Source organism: Balaenoptera musculus, chromosome 3 (genome assembly GCF_009873245.2).
Source record: "Balaenoptera musculus isolate JJ_BM4_2016_0621 chromosome 3, mBalMus1.pri.v3, whole genome shotgun sequence".
NCBI classification, from domain to species: Eukaryota; Metazoa; Chordata; class Mammalia; order Artiodactyla; family Balaenopteridae; genus Balaenoptera; species Balaenoptera musculus.
The window spans coordinates 25,853,135-25,875,060 of NC_045787.1; the positions used below are offsets into that span (position 1 = coordinate 25,853,135).

The 21,926-nt window shown below is 43.8% G+C and overlaps 1 protein-coding gene and 1 long non-coding RNA gene across 3 annotated transcripts in view; one reads left to right on the forward strand and one right to left on the reverse strand.

The window, feature by feature from the left end:
* Nucleotides 1–13,277: 13,277 nt before the first annotated feature.
* Nucleotides 13,278–14,083, reverse strand: LOC118893309. The gene is made up of 2 exons (XR_005019449.1): nt 13,706–14,083; nt 13,278–13,594 (listed from the first exon to the last, which is right to left on the reverse strand). It is a non-coding gene; the product is annotated as an uncharacterized LOC118893309 (long non-coding RNA).
* A 494-nt stretch (nt 14,084–14,577) lies between these two features.
* Nucleotides 14,578–21,926, forward strand: part of NPR3 (natriuretic peptide receptor 3) — a 65,070-nt gene continuing 57,721 nt past the window's right edge. The window contains exon 1 of one of the 2 annotated variants that reach the window (XM_036848710.1): nt 14,578–15,859. In XM_036848710.1, coding sequence (XP_036704605.1) covers nt 15,103–15,859 — 757 coding nt within the window. In that variant the 5' untranslated portion in view covers nt 14,578–15,102. The remainder of the gene's footprint in view (nt 15,860–21,926) is intronic. The other variant, XM_036848709.1, reaches the window with a different exon arrangement.

The window sequence follows — 21,926 nt, forward strand, 5'->3', positions numbered from 1 at the left end:
TAGAGTAAGACAATGAAAACTGAGGGATATTAATTATTAATTAAAGGTTAAGTATGAAAGACAGAAGGCCTTTTGGGCAGCATATAAGCAGACGCCTCCTGCAGCTGGAGGGCAGAAAAATCAAAGGGATCAGGCATAGTGCATATAAGAATACTAGTGCTCCAGAGGTGGTTGAATTTTTAACATTAGAAAGTCTGTGACACCAAGGCCATGGCCCTGACTGGGAAAGAGTAGTAGCCTATGACATGAAATGGGGAAATTGGAACTTCCTAGGGCTGCAGAAAGGGCACACTACTCCCTGTTAAAGGACCTTCCCTCCCACCCTCTTGCTTGAAAACAACTTGGAAGCCTCTGCCACGCAAGACAATAAGAGGTCCCCTCGGGATCCACACCCACCTCATATCCTGGCTACCAGGTCAATAATTAGGGTAAAATCACAATAACACTCATCTGTGGAAGTGCTGGCCTGCTAAGGAAGGATAGCAACTCTACCTGGAAGGAGGTGCAAGATCTTACCAACATGGTAGCTGCTGCTGGGAGGATGTGTATGGAACTGGGTCCTGAGGGTGCTGCATGAAGGGAAGTTAGAACATAATAAAGGTGTTTATCATGGGAACACGCTTCCATGATACGTGATTTAACAATATTGGCAATGACCCTGAAAAGAAAGGGAAGGCTCACACCAAGCGAAATAGAAATTCCAGAGCTGCTGTGGTAGGCAGTGAAAAACAGATCAGAAGTTTCAGAGAAGAGGGCATGCTAGAATAGACATACAATCTAAGGTCAGCGAGCCCATTAGCTGATTATGTTCTGGGAAAGGGCTCAGAGAACAGTCTATTTATCAATGTATTAACAAAATGCTCTGGTGAGAGGGCACCAGATTCACTGAAATGCTCACTGGTATTTGTCCATGATGATAGGAGATGCTGATATAGAACTGAGCTTCCTGGTAACAAGGGGATAATAGGATTCTAAAATAATAAAGACCTGTTGGTCTTTAATCATCAGAAGCAATGAGGCTACAAAATCAGAGGGGCATGGGGTGAGTGGGTTTGACCTCTAAGAAGGCTCAGAGTTAGTTAATACAAGATGTCTTCCCTAGGAGCAAGACAGAAGGCAGGCAGTAAGGGTATTGCTTAATTTATGCAATCAAGAGAAATCAAGGATGGATGATAAAAAGGCTGAATGTAGCCAGACCCAAAAGTCATGATCCCTTGCTCAGTTTCCAGACCCCGAGCTGTTTTAAGACCTAGAACCCCTGAATTAAGGGAGAGGCCATATCTCCAGGAGGAAGGACCCTGCAATACTATGGCAAGTGTATATGGTAACAATCCCCCTAGTCCTTTCCCAAGGACACCTATGGCATTTACACAGATAACCAATCACTGGGGAAAAGGCAATACCCAAACATTACAAGGACTGTTGGACCTGGGGTACAATTTAACATTGCTATCCAGGGAACCAAAACATTTTTGTGGACCACTTTTATAGTGGGGGCAAATGGGAGACCAGGTAATAAATGGAGTCCTGACTCAGGTCCATCTCACAGTGGATCTGAGGGTTCTATAGACTCACCAGTGAGGAAAGTCTTCAAAGGACTTTTCTGTATAACAGGAAAGAACAAAAGGAAAGTAAATACCAAGTTTCAAGAAACCACAACAGCCCAATTTACATAATACAAGTTATTCAACCTACCTTGATGTACTAGTTAGGACTATGTTCATGTGTATTGACCAAAAACTCAAACAAAGAATGGCATAAAAATATGAATTCATTCACTCTTGTAAAAGAAGCCTACAGGTCTATCATAGGGGACTCAGACACTGATTTTTCTATTCTACCATCCTTAACATGAGGGCTCTATTTTCAAAGTCATTTTATAGTCTGATATGATTGCTGGAGCTCCAGCCATCATGTACATATACCAGGAAGGAAGAATAGAAAGGATCAAGGGCCTTAGTGTATGCCCTCCCTTTAAAAAGAGCCTTGCTGAAATTTTTACCCAACTTCTAATGTAACTTGTAGTTACATTTGATTAGCCAAACTTCGTTTCACATGGCCATGCCAAGTGTCAAGGGAGGATGATCAATAATAGTTTATCAGCAGAGAAGATTGTTTCCTTGAATAAAGTGGGGTTCTAAGGACAAAGGGGAGAATGGACATTGGATGGACAATAGCCCTGTCTGCCATTGCCATAGATGGCATCCATGGCTCAGAAGCTATATTCAGTAGATGTCCTTCAGCTTTAAAGAGCTGGGAAAAATCCAAAGCCACATTGCCTGTATTTTGTCTGTACCTTGAGCTCCTCTCCAGAATCCATGGGGAGTTTTCATCTTAGAACCCATCACCTCAGTGCTCCCTCAGTCTCCCAGGCTGGCTCAAGCCAGAAGAGACAAATTTTTGTCTTGGCTTGTCCTACTTGGTTTCAGTTTTTGGCCAGGGAGTCATACCTCTTCCCTAGGTGACTCTCAGTAAAACTCACCATTTTAGGGTAGTATGTTGTGGAATTTTCTGTCCTCTAGCATGGTAGATTCTTATTTTAATGGCTGCCAATGAATCATGCATCTGGTACTCACTCCCTTATGTATCGCCTTCCCACACTGACTCTGGCCTTGGCCATGTGACATGCTCTGGCCAATGAGACATCAGCAAATGTCAAGCCAGAGACTTGATATGTGCTTTTGTACTGGGGCTTGTATTCTTGGATCACCTGTAAGAAAGTGTAAGAAACCTAGGCCATCTTGTTGGAGAGGTTGCATGGATGAGAACTGAGACGTAACAGCCAGCAGCTCCAGCTAATCTCCAGGCATGTGAGTGAGGCCCTCTTGGATCTTCCAGCCCTAGATAAACTACCAGATGATTGTAGCCACGTGAGAAATCATAAATGAGAAAAACCCCAGAACCACCCGGCTGAGCTCATTTGCAGAATCATGAGTAAATAAATGGTTGCTGTTTTAAGCCATTATATTTTGAGGTGATCCTTTACGTAGAAACAGAAAACTGAGACATATTGGAAATTGCTCAGAGAAGTTATGGCTAGGGTTAGGGTTATGGGTTGGTCATATCCCCTAACCACAAAGCTATGGTTTTAAGAATGTGCTCTTCAGTAAGCAAGTGTTGTTTTTGGCCACCCAGCATCCGTTCCTCCCTCGTTTGTTAAGAACACTAGGATTTTACTCAGGGCAATCAATTATTCAATTCTCACATGTGATTCCTTTGGCCACAGTGTTTAGACAGGTAGAAGTAGGTGACTTAATTCAGACAATTAAAGATGTGGTCCAGGACTTGTTCAAACTCTCTTTTCATTTAGAAAGCAGACTCTGAAGTTATGAAAGATCTGAGGAAACTGGCTTGGCCCTCCTCTTTGGTAATGGAGACATACCAAATAGCCACTAGAAACATACTGAATTTTTACTGTAAAGAAGTTCCTAAAGGAAACCCTCATGTAGAGCTGGAGGGGGTGTAAATTGATGCTGTCATTCTGCTGTAATCTGGCCATAATAAGTAAAGTAAAAGCACATATACACGTTGATGCAGCAAAATATACCCCAGGGAAACTCTAATATAAGTCCAAAAGGGGACACAGATGAAGATCTTCATCAGAGCAGTTTCTGGTAGCAGAGAATGGACACAGGTATCAAAAACTAGGAGAATGGGAGTTCCCTGGTGGCCTAGTGACTGGGATTTGGCACTGTCACTGCAGTGGCCAGGGTTCGATCCCTGGTCGGGTAACTGAGATCCTGTTAGCTGCACAGGGAGGCCAAAAAAAGAAAAAAAAAAAGAAACTGGAGGAGTGAACAAGTAAAATATGGTAGAATACTATGCTGTATTCAAAAGTAATGATGTAGGCCAGCAACATGGCAGGCTAGGAGGTCTCAACGCTTGCCTGCTCAACAAAAACAACAAAACAATAAATAAACAACTACAAACTGATGAAAATAGCTCCGAGAAAGATCTGGACTGTAATGAAGAAGCAGTAGAAACTCTACAGGGCTCAAAAATGGAGGATGGCCACATGGAAAAGAGTAGGAAGCATTTTACCTGTGTCACCCATCCCCCAGTCCAAAGCAGCTTGGCACTGAGTGGGATCCCCTTGGAGGGATTTTACCCCAAGGGGCAAGGGAAAGCAGTAGAAACCCAGCAAGCCTCATTGCTGTGGACGTTTGCTACTGAGGACCCCACAGTCTTCACCAGCGCCAAACCCAGCTAATGGAGCTGCCCAGAGTCCCCACTGCTTTGTCTTCCCCAGGGTTGAAACTGTCACTGTGGTGACATAATAAAGGCTATATATGACAAGTCCACAACTAGCATCATACTCAACATTGTAAAGTTAAAAAGACTTCCCCCCTAAGATCAGGAACAGCAGATGGCCACTCTCACAAGGCAAAGGCAAGGAAAAGAAATAAAAGGCATCCTTAATAGGAAAGGAAGAAGTAAAATTATCTCTGTTTGCAGATGACATGATCTTATATATAGCAAACCCTAAAGGCTCACTAAAAAACTGTTAGAACTGTACATGAATTCGGTAAAGTTGCAGGATATAAAATCAACAAACAAAAATCTGTTATGTTTCTTTACACTAACATTGAACTACCTGAAGAGAAATTAAGAAAGCAATCCCGTTTACAATGGCATCAAAAACAATAAAATACTTAGGAATAAATATAGCCAAGGAGGTGAAAGACCAGTATGCTAAAAACTATGACATTGATGAAAGAAGTGGAAGAAGACACAAATAAATGGAAAAGATATCTCATGTTCTTGGATTAGAAGAATTAATGTTGTTAAGATGTCCATACTACCCAAAGCAATCTATAGATATAATGCACTGCCTATCAAAATTCCAATGGCATTTTCCACAGAAATAGAAAAAACTGTCCTAAAATTGTATGAAACCACAAAAGACCCCCAATAGCCAAAACAATTCTGAGAAAGAAGAACAAAGCTGGAGGCATTATACTTCCTGATTTCAAACTATATTAAAAAGCTATAGTAATTAAAATAGTATGGTTCTGGCATAAAAACAAGCATATAGATCAGTGGATCAGATTTAAGAACCTAGAAATAAACCCATGCATATGTGGTCAACTAATCTTTGACAAGGGCACCAAGAATGGAGAGTCTCTTCAATATATGGTGTTGGGAAAACTGGATATCCACATGCAAAAGAATGAAATTGGAACTCTATCTTATACCACTCACAAATAGTGACTTGAACTGGATTAAAGACTTAAATGTAAGATCTGAAACCATAAAACTCCTAGAAGAAAACAGGGAAGAAGTTCCTTGACATTGGTCTTGGCAATGATTCTTGGATAAGACACCAAAGCACAAGCAACAAAAGCTAAAATAAACAAGTGGAACTACATCAAATTAAAGAGCTTCTACACAGCAAAGGAAACAATAAATTGAAAAGGCAACCTGTGGAATGGGAGAAAATACCTGTAAACCATATATCTGATAAGGGGTTAATATTTAAGATATGTAAGAACTCATACAACTTAACAGGAAAAAGCAAATAATCCAATTAAAAACTGGACAAAGGACCTGAATAGACATTTTTTTTCCCAAGGAAGACATACAACTGGCCAATAGGTATATGAAAAGATGCTCAACATCACTAATCATCAGGAAATGCAAATCAAAGCCACAATAAGATTATCACCTCATACCTATTAGGATGACTCTTACCAAAAAGGTAAGAGATAACAAATGGTGAGGATGTGGAGAAAAGGGAACGCATACACTTTTTGGTGGAAATGTAAATTGGTACAGTCATTACGGAAAACAGTGTGCTGATTCCTTAAAAAATTAAAAATAGAGCTGCCATATGATCCAGCAATGCCACTTCTGGGTATATATCCAAAGGAAATAAAATCAGTATCTCAAAGAGATATCTGCATTACCATGTTCATCACAGCATCACTCACAATAGCAAAGATATGGAAGCAACCTAAATATCCTTCGATGGATGAATGAATAACAAAAATGTGATATATATGTATATATATATGTATGTATGTATTACAATGAATATACAATGGAATATCATTCAGCCATAAAAAAAGGAAATCCTGCCATTTGCGACAACATGGATGAAAATTCAGGGCATTATGTTAAGTGAAATAAGCCAGAGAAAGAAAAATACTATACACTGTATGGTATCACTTATATGTGGTTGATTCCATAGAGAAACAGCGAATAGAATAGTGATTGCCAGGCGCTAGGAGGAGGGGGCTTGAGGAGATGCCAGTCAAAGTGTGTAAACTTTCAGTTACAAGAAGAATAAGTTCTGAGGATCAAATGTACAGTCTGGTATTGTACACTTGGAAGTTGCTGAGAGTAGATTTTAAGCATTCTCACCACACACACACACACACACATACACACACAAATGAGTTACCTCTATGAGGTGATATATGTGCTAATCATCTTGATCTTGGTAACTACTCCACAATGTATATCACACCATCACGTTGTACATTAAATATGTATAATTATATTTGACAATTATTTGTCGATAAAGAGATGACCAGTTCTAAAAACTAAACAAAATGAAACTAATGATGTAGATTTTCCCCCTAATAGTTTTGTTAAGATCAATCCTTGATACTCTCTGTGAAAATAAGAAGTAACATAATACAGTTTCTGTATTAGAATAACACATGTATGCACAAGACACACTCTTTTTTAAGAATATAGACTTATCCACAGCATGTATTAAACACATAAAGAGGATCTTATAGAGTGAAAGGTATATGAAGGGAGCAATGAAGAGGAGAGCTTAAAATAAGACAAGAACCATACCGATTGATCATGAATGTGCCAAGAATTGAGGATATAGTTAATTAAAACAGTTGTACCTGAGGTTAAACAAAAACCCCAAAATGATTCACTAGAACATGAATGACTTGCAATTTGAGACAATTTGTACACTTATATACACTTGAATATGACAATTTGCTCAAGTGGAAAGTCATTTCCATATCTCACCTCCAGACTTCCAAAAGTCTGCAAAGCAACAGGGTTTATGTTAAAATAATTCTTACTATTTTCCCCAGGCAGTTAGTAAAGGGAAAAAGAACATAAAGGCTGAAAAGGGAATATTTTGGGGGGAAGAATGAAGAGAAAAGAAGAGCATTTAATGTAGAGGAATTACCAACAATTGAAAAGTAACAATGTTAGCTTGATGAAACAGTTTTCTCCACTAATGTCAGGGCGAAATTTGATGTCACAACATGATCACCAAAAATACGAGAGGGCAAATGTCAAGAATTTTCCTGATGTTTTCCTCATGGCATCCTATTCTATTTTAGTCTCATGCATCAGCTTTCCAAGATTTAATACCTCTTGGAATGTACTTGCTGGAAAGAAATAAAAAACTATATCTCACAACATTGTACATGGTGGTAACACAGATTTTCCTCATAATCTTTAATTCCTGTTCACAGCATTACAAAAGATAGTGTACTGATTTTTTTTTTTTTTTTTTAGAATACTGCATTTTTATTTTAGCAAGGAAATAATCAAGAATTAGGTATGAGTGATGAGGTGCTGGTATGTCAATGTGTTAAGCTCTCTTGAAGTTAGTATTTAGGATCTTTGGCTTCTGATATTGTTTGCATAATCATAACTCCAACATGATATCTAAATATTTAAAAAGTTATTTTAGAAGTTATGTATATGAATATATATGAGCTAATTTCTCTTTGAATTATCTTTTTTCCTTTCACTGCTTTATTATTTCTCTTCTAAATTCTGTTTTATATAGGAAACTTGCATTTTTGGATTTATCATTGGTGAATGAAATTTCAAGTGCCTACTATATCATTTCTTTTTTTAAAAAATTAATTAATTTATTTTTAATTTTATTGCATTATTTATTTATTTATTTATTTAATTTATTTATTTTTATATTTATTTTTGGCTGTGTTGGGTCTTCGTTTCTGTGTGAGGGCTTTCTCTAGTTGCGGCAAGTGGGGGCCACTCTTCATCGCGGTGCTCGTGCCTCTATTGTTGTGGAGCAACAAGACTATCGCCACCTGTCTTGTTGCGGAGCATGGGCTCCAGACGCGCAGGCTCAGTAGTTGTGGCTCACCGGCCCAGTTGCCCCGCGGCATGTGGGATCTTCCCAGACCAGGGCTCAAACCCATGTCCCCTGCATTGGCAGGTGGATTCTCAACCACTGTGCTACCAGGGAAGCCCTACATCATTCTTGAAGGACAGAATGCAGGATTAAAGAAAAAAAAATATCCCAGCTCTCATGGAGTTTACATTATAGTGGATTAATGCTGATTAATTTGGAGTATAAACTGCTCAATATTGTGATGTAATAACATAAGGAAAATGAGTTTTATAAGATTTTTACAAAATGTTATGTTTATAAGATGAAATTTGATATATTTTTGTCCTGACAATGTTTCTCTTAAACTTTGCACATTTGACTATTATAACATGATTGACTATCACATAGATTCAAATATAACTTGGGTCAAATCATATCCCCAAATAAAACAAGTGAATGTCTGATGCAATAGGTTTAAGCTATAGAACACCATTGTCCTTGACACACTATAGATGTCTAAAAAGGTTTTTTGAATTGGACAAGAGCATTAAGCCCTGGGTCTGACCTTTTTACAGCCTGGGTTTTAATACATTAGGACATTCTACTCTTTTCTCATTACTTATGATAATATCCATGATCTAGAAATTAAATACATTCCTTCCAGTACAATCCTCTTTGTGCTTCTATACAGGTTGCATTTGCTCCCCTTTATCTTGAAGGTCTGGCCCCTTGCAGGCATCAGCCACTTCTATTTCTTCCATTTTTAAAACTGCTCTCTGATTTACCCAGTCTCCCCTTGCTCCCTTTAGCCTGAGTTTCTGGAGGAGCCTTAAAGCTGTGAAGGGCAGCTGTGGGCATGAGCTCTTGCTCTCTTGGCCCCACTATGCAGAGGAAAGAACACTGAACAAGCTCCTGCCTCAAGCTTATCAGGAAATATCTGAGTCTGGGAATCCAGGGCGAATATCAAAGTGATTGACAAAACGTTTCCTCCAAAAAAGCCACTGTTAAAGTTGAAAAAGAAGGCTTATTAAATAAAGTCTGTTGTGATCAGGCAATAGATAATTCCAAACAAGGTACGCATAAACCATCTTGGTTTTGGGTTTTAAATTCATTCATTCACTCATTCCATAATGAATTTATGGAACGTTGATCGAACACTTACTTGGTATAGTACTCTTCACCAGGCATTGAAGGGAATGTAATAGCAAGAGCTGCCATTTATTAATTGCCTACTGTATACGACGCACTGTGCGTCTATCAATATTTTTTGTTTTTAAATTTATTTATTTATTATTTATGGGTGTGTTGGGTCTTCGTTTCTGTGCAAGGGCTTTCTCTAGTTGAGGCAAGTGGGGGCCACTCTTCATTGCGGTGCGCGGGCCTCTCATTATCGCGGCCTCTCTTGTTGCGGAGCACAGGCTCCAGACGCGCAGGCTCAGTAGCTGTGGCTCACGGGCCCAGTTGCTCCACGGCATGTGGGATCTTCCCAGACCAGGGCTCGAACCTGTGTCCCCTGCATTAGCAGGCAGATTCTCAACCACTGCGCCACCAGGGAAGCCAATATTTTTTTTCTCTTACTTCTACAGCACCAGGGCAAGACCATTATCTCCATGTTAGAAGGAGAAAACTGAGGGAAATGAGGAACCTGAAGGGCAAATAGGTGAGGAGATAATCTCGGGACATGTTGTGAGGCTTCCAAATGCGTGCTGTTCCCGCAGGACACCGCTCTGAGGACTTGATCCCTATCCAGACTGCTTCCTCGTAAATGGAAATAAAATTGAGTGTGATCACGACCCCGAGGGATGCTGTGGGAACTCAGATGGGAGAGGTGACTGTTGTTGAGGCTTGCAACTGTTAGTAAAACCTTAAGAAAAAAAAAAAAGTAGGAGAGTAGGATGCAATGGCTGTGCATTTTGCCCTGAGAAAAATTCTCTAAAATTCCATTTTATATTTTTACATACCTTCTTAAGTCCTTTTTGGAATAATGCCATGTACAACTGAATAAACCAATTAAATGGAGTCAGAATTGTTATGGATAGAGTTGAGGCACATACACTTGTTTTTGTGAATCTAATGATTTATATTAAATGACTTGTCTATAAATCAACGGTGAGAATTCTTGATGTAGCTCACAAATCCTAGAAAACCTCATGCCAGCAACTCAGGTTAAATCACAGATGAGTTCTACATTTCTCGGAAGTGTTTCTAATGTCATTTTATCTCAGAACATCTCCAAAGAAATGAAGAGAGATTGCGGTTGATGGAAACCTAGAAGGACAGTAATACAGAAACAAATCTGATCATAAGGAGATAAATCTGCTAGAGCTGCATTTTCAAAAGAATCCCTCGAGGCCACATTTAACTGCATTTTCTGATGAAATTAAATCATAAGTTTAAATAGAAAAAATACGTAATTTCTTTTACTTACAGTGCTGGCAAAAAATTGTAGATTTGTATAAAAGAAGAAAAGAGATCAATTAACAGAGTCCCTGCTAAGGAAAGCTAAAACCTAGAGGCAAGGTTTCAATTTAATTTTTTGCCCTTTATTGATTTTCCTCCCATGTCTTGAATGGATGGTTCCCTCTAAAAGATCAACTATATGTTAAAAACAAAATCTCAACACTTATTGAATTACAGAAATGTTCTTGAATTATGTGTAATATTCTTTCATCTTTTCTGCCTCTAGGGGGAAGTGTGTTTTCAACAATTCTGTCCCCAGAGGACACTTTCTTTGTGGGCTACAGGCTTCATAGGGTTATTCTTCAATATGACTTCAGGGCTGGCTTAACAAGGGAGAGGAGATACTCTTTGAACGGCACTCGGGCCTGGATTCTGAGGGAGATCACACAGACTGTGACAGTTGGTGGAGAAAACTTCCTTCTGATAGCATTTCTAACACATTTCAAAGAATCACTGGTTGAGGTTCACTATAGAATGTTGTCTTCCCTGGTGGCAAAGGAATGCCATAGAGACGTGATTTCATTTCACAGATGGAAAGCATTTTAGTAACAAAGTTAAAAAATATGATTTGTGGATATTGATGAGAGTTCTAAATCCTATTAAAAGTCCGTTATTGATATTTTCTGTAATATCACATTTAGGGCTAACATTGCTTTTTATTTGGCTAATTTTATTTTATTTTGCAGCATTTCCCTGTAACTTTCTTTTGTTTTCATTCAGTAATTGTAGTCAGAAAGAATGCACTCGGTGAAAAGGTTAGCAATCTTTTGAATGTTAAAAAAAGTGCTTCTTTTTTTCCCCATTTCAAGTTTTACAGAATTGAAGGGAACAGTATTGAAAAGTTGAGTCCAAGGGATGAGTTATTTTTATTTTTTCTTTTTTCCTACCTTCTTGATTTGATTCATCTTTGTGATTACGATGCTGCAAAAGTTATACTATAATCTATTAGTAATTGTGTTACTATGCTGCATATTTTCAAAACAGCTTCATATAAAATCAAAGTTTGATATAAAGCATGTTACTCCTTAATGAAATTTAACTTTGTTCCCAACACTCTTTTACATGGTGTAATAAATATTTATTTCTAATCCAATCCCATTTAAAAATATTCTCTGGGGATGAAGAGGTATTTAAGTATGCCATTTATATTCTTTGGCCTAGATTCTTCACGTAGAGAGTGAAGGGGCTCAGGCTAGGTGACTTCTAAAATTTTTCCAGCCCTAAGATTGGAGAACTTCATGATATTCATGATACGCACACTTTCAGCTGCCTGGGAAAATCTAATTTGATGGAAAGTGAATAAACTGGTAATGTTAAATCCATATACATATATTACTTGGCAGGTCTTCCTATAATCTTGTGGCTATTTTCATTTGAAAAACTTTCTTCAAAAATCCTAATTTCTATAAAATGATGTCATGGGGATGTAATGTACAGCATGGTGACTATAGCTAATAATACAGTATTGCATATCTGAAAGTGGCTAAGAGCAGATCTTAAAGTTCTCATCACAAGAAAAAAAGTTTTTGTAATTCTATGGTGACAAATGTCAACTAGACTTGCGGTGGTGATCATTTCACAATATAAACAAATATCAAATCATTGTGTTATATCCCTGAGACTAACATAATGCCATATGTCAATTATACCTCCATAAAAAAATCCTGCTCAATGGAACAATGTAAGGGGTGCTTTGAGCATCAGCAAGAGAGGTAACACTGGCTTTTCTGGTTCTGCTGCTTAGTTTGGGGGCTCTCCCTTACACGGTTTGTCAGTGCTCTTGAATGACAAACTGGAAGTTGAGAGCTTTGATCCAAAGGCCACTGAGAGGCTGCGATACTCGCCCTAACATAAATGCACTGACTACCCTGCCCGTGACCCTTGGCGCGAACGGGCAGCGCCTGTTAGGGGAGAGGCGTTCACACCCGGTGCCACTGAAACCCCAGCCTTTCCGACTAAGCCCACGTTACACAGTGTGCGGAATCGTATCGCCGTTGGCCAGTGTTCCCCAGACACGGGGCATAGCGAGCAGTAATAGTAAACCTTGGTTCCTTCACGTCTCCTGGCAACCAGTTTCGAAATCCATTAAGACCCTTGGAATTCGGGATTTAGCTTGTTTCTCTCTCTCTTTTTCCCTCCCTCCCTCCCTCCTTCCCTCCCTCCCTCCCTCCTTCCCTCCCTCCCTCCTTCCCTCCCTCCCTCCTTCCCTCCCTCCCTCCTTCCTAGGAGTTAAGGGGGGTTTTATCGCTGTGAAGCTCTAAATCTCAATTTCCAGTATGTGAGGACTACCCTTTGTGTGGAATTAAATTGTATACAGATGCCTCGTTTGCTACTGGTTAGCAGCTGTAATAAAATAAATGAAAGTTTTCGCAGGAGTAAGAAGGTCCTACTTGAAGATTCAGGGATCACAGTGCATAATCTGAACTCTAAATGCCCCGGAGGATGAGACGTTACTCATAATTACATTTACGGTGCCAGAAAGAGCGATAAGGAGGGTGCTGTTAAAGGTGACGAGCGCTGATGCCTGAAATTGCCACATCTTCGGAAACCCCAATATGCCTTTTTATCGTCACAAATGAGAGCGACTGCTCTTTGAGGCCTCGGCGTTAAACAAAGAAAAATAAAACAAAGACCAAAAAGCAAACTCAGCGCCTGGGGTGGTGGCATCGGGGTTACAAGTCGGTTACAAGTTTCTGCCGAAAGAGGGCGTTGGTCTAAGACTAATAGAAATTTGTGGACACGGACGCCCAAATGAAAGACCATTTTAAAACATTCTCAATTTATTTTAATTTGTGGGACTTCAGTGTCAGAATTCACCCGTCCAGTGTAGTACGTTCCCACTGCAAATGACCTCGGTATGTTACCACGTTCAGAGGGTCAAGCTCCATTCGGACCTGCCCTGCAGCGCTGCGGACTCCGGCGAGGCTCCTCTGGCCACGGACTTCTCCACGGCCGTTTCCACTCTCGTCTCCACCGCTGCTGTGCCTGTGACAAGTGTCAAGACTGGGTCTTGGATGCAGGACCTTCCTCGGCATTACCGAAGCCGGAGCACAGGGTCTCGCGCTGCCCCTAGGAGAAGCGGTGGGATTTCCGAGCGCACGAATTGGAGCGGAGGACGCGCCTCCATCCGGGGGACCCTCGGGGTAAAGCTTTAGGGAGAAGGTCTCTTTATTTAATTACCTGGCTTAGCAAGTAAAGCCCAGAGGACGCCTTGGAGATGCTTTTCAAGCTTTCTGCCACCTTCAGAAGAACTGCTCTCTCGCCTTTGGAAGCAACAAGTTTAGCTTTTCTGCTCTCAGCGCGCCGGCGGAGGTGTCCGTGCGCGGGGACACTGGATGCCCGGCAGCACTGCGACTCTGGCGCGAACTCGCGCGGCTCAGGGGGAGGAGGCCGGCGGGGGTGGGGAGCGCGGGAAGGAGGGATAGCGGGGACGTCCGGGCTAGCTGGGCGTTCCAGGTCCGCGACCGAGCCGTCTGCCCCGGGACCTTGGTCCCTGTTCCCTGACCTTGCGCCAAGGGACCGGGAAGGTCGAGTGCACGCCCCGAGTGGGCGCGTCAGGAGGGAATGTGGCTGGAGTGAGAAAGAGGTGAGAGTCAGCGGGACCTAGGGTGGTTTGTTTGTTTTTTTTTTTGCAACGAAACCACCAATTTCCAGGGCCACCCCCTTCCTTTAATCCTGTTGTTTTTTGCACGGCGTGGTGTGTGTGTGTGTGTGTGTGTGCCTGCGCGCGTTTCTTTACTTTCAAACATATTTCCATTTTTAAAGCCCGGAACTGGAAAGAGAGCTGCCGCTTGCGGAGCCAGGGAGAGGCGGGGACCCCGCTACACCCAGGTGGCGGTGTAGCGCGTTGGGGGCTCCCGCCGGTACAGAAGTGAGCGACTGTGGCTTTAAGGAAAAGGCCCAGGTCTGGCGGGGAGCGGGAGTTAGGGACAGGGGAGGAGTGGGAAGAGTAGGGGTGCGGGGAGGAGTCCTGATGTAAGAATGTTAATGAGAGGCTCCCCTAGCCCAGCCGCCACCCCCCCCCACCCTCCCCACCCGCTGGAAATACAAGCCGGGCCTCGGCGCGCCTTGTGTGGTAACACGCTCCGCCGCTGCCACGCTATTTAAACGCGGGTTATGGATCCAGGAACCGGCGCGAATCAATGAGATCAAACGCGAGGGAGATGCACCGTCAATTACAAGCACTTGGACAAGTCTAACTTTTTCTTCTTTTACAAATACGCTTTCAAAAGCAACCTTAGCAATGCCCAAATAAGAAGCCACCTCTAAGCAAAATAGTCTATATAAAGGGAGGGCGAATATATATATTTATAAAAAGTATATATATAAATATATTACAGGCGTACAGGTTTACACCCGGTGAACTTTTTCTTTTTCTTTTTTTTAAACGAGTGGCATTGCAAAGGAGGACTCTTCCTCTCTATCTTTTGGCGAGTTAGTGAAGGGGGTATTCTGTTTTCTTAGAGCGCCCAAGGGGGTGCAGGGACCTCGGAGAGAAGAGTGGGGAGGAAAGAGGAAGGGTCGGTGGGGGGCAGAGGGCGAGTCCGCAGCGAGGGCAGGCGCTTTCCTGCGGCACGATGCCGTCCCTGCTGGTGCTCACTTTCTCCGCGTGCGTCCTGCTCGGTTGGGCGTTGCTGGCCGGCTGCACGGGTGGCGGTGTCGGCGGGGGCGCGGGCCCGGGCGGCGGGCGCCGGGAGAGAGAGGCGCTGCCGCCGCAGAAGATCGAGGTGCTGGTGCTGTTGCCCCAGGACGACTCGTACCTGTTCTCCCTGGCTCGGGTGCGGCCGGCCATCGAATACGCGCTGCGCAGCGTGGAGGGCAACGGGACCCGGCGGCGGCTTCTGCCACCCGGCACTCGCTTCCAGGTGGCCTACGAAGACTCGGACTGCGGCAACCGCGCACTCTTCAGTCTGGTGGACCGCGTGGCGGCGGCGCGGGGCGCCAAGCCCGACCTCATCCTGGGGCCTGTGTGCGAGTACGCGGCGGCGCCGGTGGCCCGGCTAGCGTCGCACTGGGACCTACCCATGCTGTCGGCCGGGGCACTGGCAGCCGGCTTCCGGCATAAGGACACGGAGTACTCGCACCTCACGCGCGTGGCGCCCGCGTACGCCAAGATGGGCGAGATGATGCTCGCCCTGTTCCGCCACCACCAGTGGAGCCGCGCCGTGCTGGTCTACAGCGACGACAAGCTGGAGCGGAACTGCTACTTCACCCTCGAGGGGGTCCATGAGGTCTTCCAGGAGGAAGGCTTGCACACGTCCGCCTACAATTTTGATGAGACCAAAGACTTGGATGTGGACGACATCGTGCGCTACATCCAGGCCAGTGAGCGAGGTGAGCGGGAGTGCGCCTCGGGCCCCAGGCCCTAACCCAGCCGCTCTCCGCGGCTCTCCCTACACGCCCGTCCGCTCCTCTGGGGACCCCACTACCCGCTGCGGCACTGAGGACCCGGGGAGGGCGCGTGCGCTTGGACTCGCCGGGCTGTGCGCTGGCTGGCTGCGAAGACCTTTGACCATCACTCACGGCTGTGGTGGGGTGTACGTAGAGCGTCCCGGGGAGGTGGTGGAGCCTGGGGGAGGGGCACGTGAGCCCGCAACTCGCTAGTGCTCTGGTCCAACAGGTGCTGTCAAACCTCCTGGGGTCTTTCTTTCTCGCTTCCCTGGCTCCGGCGCCGGGCTTGTGGTTAGGGGCTCACTACGGGTGCCCTTCTCCAACCAGGGTCTGAAAGCTCGACGAGGCCGAAAGAACTTGTTACCCAGTCTTTGCCGACGTGCGCCCCCTCCGAGTGCGGAAGCGTACGCTCTACAGCCCACGCTCCGCCTCACGGGCCGCTCCGGTCTCCGGGTTTCCCGGCTGCTCCTTGCACAGATCCCAGCTTTCTTTTAAAGGCTCATTGTATCGCCCTTCTCATTCCTTCCATGGCCCCTCCAGCCCTTTATGAACGGGCTTCTGTGGTTTCCATCAAAAATGCCTCGCAGTGTCTGGACTCTGGCGACACTCACTGCCCCCGGCGCGTTCGGCATCGCGGTCTAAAGCGCCGGCAGCCAGGCTTTGCTAGAGCGCGCGCGCTGGAGAAGAGGGCGCTGAACCTCCTTTCCACGTCCCCCCCGCCCCCGCCCCCTTGTAGTTTTCTCCGCGGGTCTTTGGGGGTTTGAATAACCACCCAACTGGCCAAAGAGCTCAAGGTTGAGGGTAGTGTCTATGGCTACAGGGAATGGGAGGAGAAGCGGCTGGTCACGGATACATAATCGCGGACCCCCCCCCAGTGCGCCTGGCTCATTGTACTGCAGAGTAGACCTGCGGGATGGCGGGCGGAGATCCCAGCATAGCGCAGCTCCCTCCTTACCGATGTCAGGTTTGGGGTGCATAACGCTCAGGGAATCCTGCCTGCTCCCGCTCGGCGCGCACGCGCCTCGATTGTCAGTGGGGTGCAACCCCAGCAAAGCTCCCCACTACCCCACGCGGGGAGACGGAAGGTGAGAGGGGCCGAGCCGGGCGCGGGGCTAGCCCGCGACTTGGCAGGGCTGGGCACCTGGGCGCTGGCCGTGGGAGACAGCGCAAGCGGAGGCAGGGGGCCTCAGGAACAGGTGAGAGTGGGTAAAGGTTCCAAAGAGGATGGCGCTGCGGTCATCCCCCTTCCCAGTTTGACTACTTCGGACTCGGCGTGAACGCACTCTTTAGAGCGAAGCGGCGGGAAGTGTTGAGAGTGGGGATGCACGGCCAAGTTTTGAGCGTTCGAACTCCAGGCTGTCTGCGCCGAGTTCCTGCCAGCCAAGCAGGCAGGGCGCCGGCTTTGCTGATTATGAAAAAGGGCACTTGTATACAATGGCTGCGGATTCGCCACGCCAGGCTGAGAAAGCCACATGTACTCTCCCACACCCAGTCCCCAGGTTACTGCAGACCCCTGCAGACCTCGGGCTGCTCTAGCCCCCGAACCTGATTATTCAGCTCTCACTCTCGAGGGCCTGGAGCGAGGAGTTGGAGACTTCCCAGCTTGGGCTGGGGATGGGGGTGTGTCCCCGGGAAGCTGGGCTGGTCCTTGCTATTTAACCGAGCACGTTATTCACTCAGTCAGTCTCTTCCCCCTACGGGCGAGATCCGCGGTCTCCCGATGCGTCCGAGATGCTACTGCCCTGAAGGTCTCAATGCCGGCGGTGACCTCCTCGCACGTGGCCTGGGATTCGTGGCCGAGGTCAGCCCAGAAGAGGGCAGATCGAGGCCACCGGGGGCCCCTCAGCCTCGCAAGGGTGTGGCTGAGCCAGAGGGTAGGGAGGGCGTCAGGGCCCTAGGGGGCTTCAAAGAGCTTGGGCTACAGTCTTGCTGCTGATTATTTTTTAATTCCGAAAGCCTCGTAGATGTTCCCAAGCCTCTTTACTTTTTTTTTTTTTTTTTTTCCAAGTTTGAATCTAGTGGTGAAAGTTTGCTTGACTGACCGGTGTGTTTTACAGGTGATAAGGTTACCATTCCTACTCTAAAATACATTTCCAACAGTGACTTGGCAGTTGTTCAGAAATGTAAAACAAAATAATATCTCCCCTAAGCCCTCCTCCCTCCCCTGAAATTCCCTACTCTCAGGAGAGAAAGCTGCTTGATAACAAAGCTCTCTCTGGGGGTCTTTTAGTTTTACTAATCACCTTTACTTCACAATAAGTGGTTAATGGGTTAAATAGGGGTCCAGTACAAGGATTTAGTGGAGTTTGAATTTTCAGAGCTCTTGGCCTGGCTGAGGCATTCACTGGGGAGGGAGTTTGGGCTGCTATACACCTCTGTGCCTCAGGCTTCTCAGGTAAAGTGGGGGGGTGCTGGGAGGAGTAAATGAGCTACCTTACAGGAATGCCCTGAAGCCGTGCAGATGCCTACTGAGTGCTCAATAAAACTAGGTTTTATTATAGTCGTTATAATTATTTTATATGTATGGTGATAATCTCCTTTACCAGAAGGCGAGACGATGTCAAGCGTGAGAAGCAGACCCTCTGGATCTGACGGCTGCACTCAGCTGCTGCAGGGCCTGCCCAAGTCACTTACTTTCTCAGAGGCTGAATTTCCTCCTCTGTGAAACTGAGGTGGGATGACAATCAGGCCTCTTCAGACTGGTATTTGGTGGTTCTGATTTCTGCTCACTCAAGTGTAAAATGGAACTGACTCTATTTTTGTCTTTGAAAATTCCATATTAAATATCATAGAACTAGAGAGTCTCCCCCCCTCCTTTGAAGATAATGCTTTTAGCACCTTTTCGGACTTAAGTTCATCTTTAAAACCAGATCACAAGAGTTTTAATCTCTCTTTTTCTAAAAAAATAATTAATTAATTAATTTTTTGGCTGCGTTGGGTCTTCGTTGCTGTGTGCAGGCTTTCTCTAGTTGCAGGAGCAGGGGCTACTCTTTGTTGTGGTGCACAGGCTCTAGGCACACAGGCTTCAGTAGTTGTGGCACAGGGACTCTAAAGTGCAGGCTCAGTAGTTGTGGCGCACGGGCTTAGTTGCTCCACGGCATGTGGGATCTTCCCGGACCAGGGCTTGAACCCATGTCCCCTGCATTGGCAGGCGGATTCTTAACCACTGCGCCACCAGGGAAGTCTCAAAAGTTTTAATCTCTTAAAGGGTAAAACTGATAATGCCACCATCTCTAATAATAATATGACTAAAATTTCATTTGGCTATGTGTGTGCTATAGAATGAAAAACTGAGGGGTATTATTTATTCTTCTTAGGGATTTACTATCAAAATCAATAATTAACATTTTTTCTCTCATGTTTTTAGCTAACATATATCACTAAAATACACACACCTGAGCATATATTATTTTTAAAAAGTCAACTACTACCCTCAATATTCTATACTCAATGATAAATTTATTTTTAAAAAGGGAAGTTTAAAAATAAATATTTTTTTAAGCAATAAAAGCCAGCAGTTGTTTTGTTGATACATCTCATAAGATGCAGAGCTAGAAGTGTGTGCACACAACATTTTTGTATGAAGAACTGTAGTTTTATCTTTTTAGTTATTAATATGTCATTATTCTTGGCCTGCATAACAACTGTAGTGATAACAGTATTTAATCAGTAGAAGAGTCATTTATTTTTAGAATTAGGCTGGGGTAAATGACAGAGAGGTTGATCAGAGTTTTTAAGCAAAGAACCCATGATAAATGTAAAATAACTAATTCACAGCAGGGGGTAAAAGAAGCATTGCAGGCTGCAGTGTAGAAATTCTGAAAGTCTTTGGAGTAGATGGAACTTTGTGAACAAAAAAAATAAAGGTGCAGTCTCTATTTTGCAAATGAAACCTATTGCTTATGTAAAGTAAAAACAGCCAGAGAGAAATATATTTTTTAAAATAATAGATTTTATTTTTATGAAAGTTATACAGCTATGTAGTTTAAAAAGTCAGAAAACTACACAAGTCTTACTAGGAACAAGAGTTTCCTATCCCCTGCTCCCCATATCTCACCTCCCAGAGGCAACTATTTTCAACTCCTGTAGCTATGTCTGTAGGTATTTGACTTCATACCTCTAAATAACATTATTTTTTATTTTTTTCAGGTGTAGGTCTTATTTCTTGCCATCCTAGGGGAAGGTAGTGATTTAGTTTTCTTCTACTGCCTGTTAACCACACACTCAAGCTTTCCTTCCAGTCATCCTTTCAATATGATTGTGTCAGGTTTTTTTTCTGGTTAGCTCAGTATTCAGTGTCTGTATTATTATTACCTTGTAAATGCTATATGTAGTTGAGCCATATAGCTACTACAATGGTATTTCTTTATTGCCCTACTTGTTTTCCTTGGGGTTAAAATAATAGTCTATTTTTGCTTAGTTTCCTATGAACTTATAACTAAATCATCTACCAATTCTCTATTTTAAGCCTCCTGAGTTGCTCCAGTTTGGTTATTTTCTAAGCATACCACATGGTTGCCACTCTGGATTCTTTCTTCAACATCCTCTGCAACTCTATCACCTCTCCCTTTTGAGCTAGATCCCTATGTGTTCCTCTTTCTTGGTTTATGCCCTTCTTTTGGTGGAGCACATCCTCCAGGAGCTTTCTGAGAAAGGATGGATGAGAGCTAAAGTTTGAGACCTTTCATGACTGAAATTTCTTCTTCCTACCCTTATACATAATTATAGAATTCTCGGTTGGAAATAATTTTTCCTCAAAATTTGAAGAATTGTCATTTACATTTCAGTGGTGCTATTGGAAAGCTTGATTTGATTAGGATTCTTGACCTATTGTTTGCTATTTGCTTTTTTTTTCTGTAAATTTTTAGAATCCCTTTTTTCTCCCAGTGTTTTAACATTTCATTCTGATTGTACTTCTGTGCCCATATTTTGCCATATGCCCTTTAGGGTATTGAAGGGTAAGTCTCTTCCGTTCACAAACTCATGTCTTTTAGTTCTGGGAAAACTTCTTAAATTATTTCTTATATCCCCTCATTTTCTCTGTTCTCTCTTTCTACAATTTGTTTTATCTGGATGTTAGGCTTTCTGATTTGGGACTCTGTTTTTCTTATCCCTTTTCTCCTATTTACCACCTGTCTTTTAAAAAAAAGTTCCTCTTACTTAGATGTTTCTTTGGCTACTCCCACAGTTACTATTGAGTTTTAGTTTTAAATTTCTGCTGTCATATTTTCAGTTTGCAGCACATGGCATATCTTGTTTTGCTTCCATGGAATAACCTCTCTTTTCCCTTGTAAGTTTAGAATTAAATAGAAGACGGATGCAAGAGTCAGATGGAGAATATGAAAATGTCATTTTTATTATTGATAAAAACCTATTGGAGAACATGGGTTTAGATCTGTTGCCAAAAGGGCCTGCCTGCTATTACTTCCCCTCATAATTAGCCAGGGTCATCCACTAAATCACAGGTAGTGCTGCAGGCCCCCATCCAGGACAGGCCCCTTACTACAGGGTGAAAGTTGCCTGTAATGTGTACTCTCTGCAAGCAGACACACCCCAAAGAGGAAAGAAGAAAGGGCTGAGTCCAGGATGCCCAGCTGTCTTTTCCAGACTCAGCAATCAGACAATTCCCTCCTTCTCCTCCCCCAGGGGAATGGGGGAGAGGGACAAATGAAGGCACATGGGGAAATGAAGATTGTCCTTCTGTCAGAGGTTGCTCCAAGTGTAAGCCTGAAAGGGGGAAAGGGTATCACCCTAACTCAGGTATGCTTCCTGGATTGTTTCGGGGTCTCTGAATTGACTTCTCTAGCCACCCCTTTGTACTTCTCTCTGCTGTTCTTAGAGTGATTGCAAGAACGTTGCAGTAGGGAGAAGCCACTTAACAGAAGACATTGTGGGAATCAGATAGTGGAGGGTAACATGGAACATCACAAGTTCTTTGGCAAGGAGGAAAAAATAGAGCAGAATGATGAAAAGTCTATCCAGAAACTTGGAATCGCATCATCATTTCCTC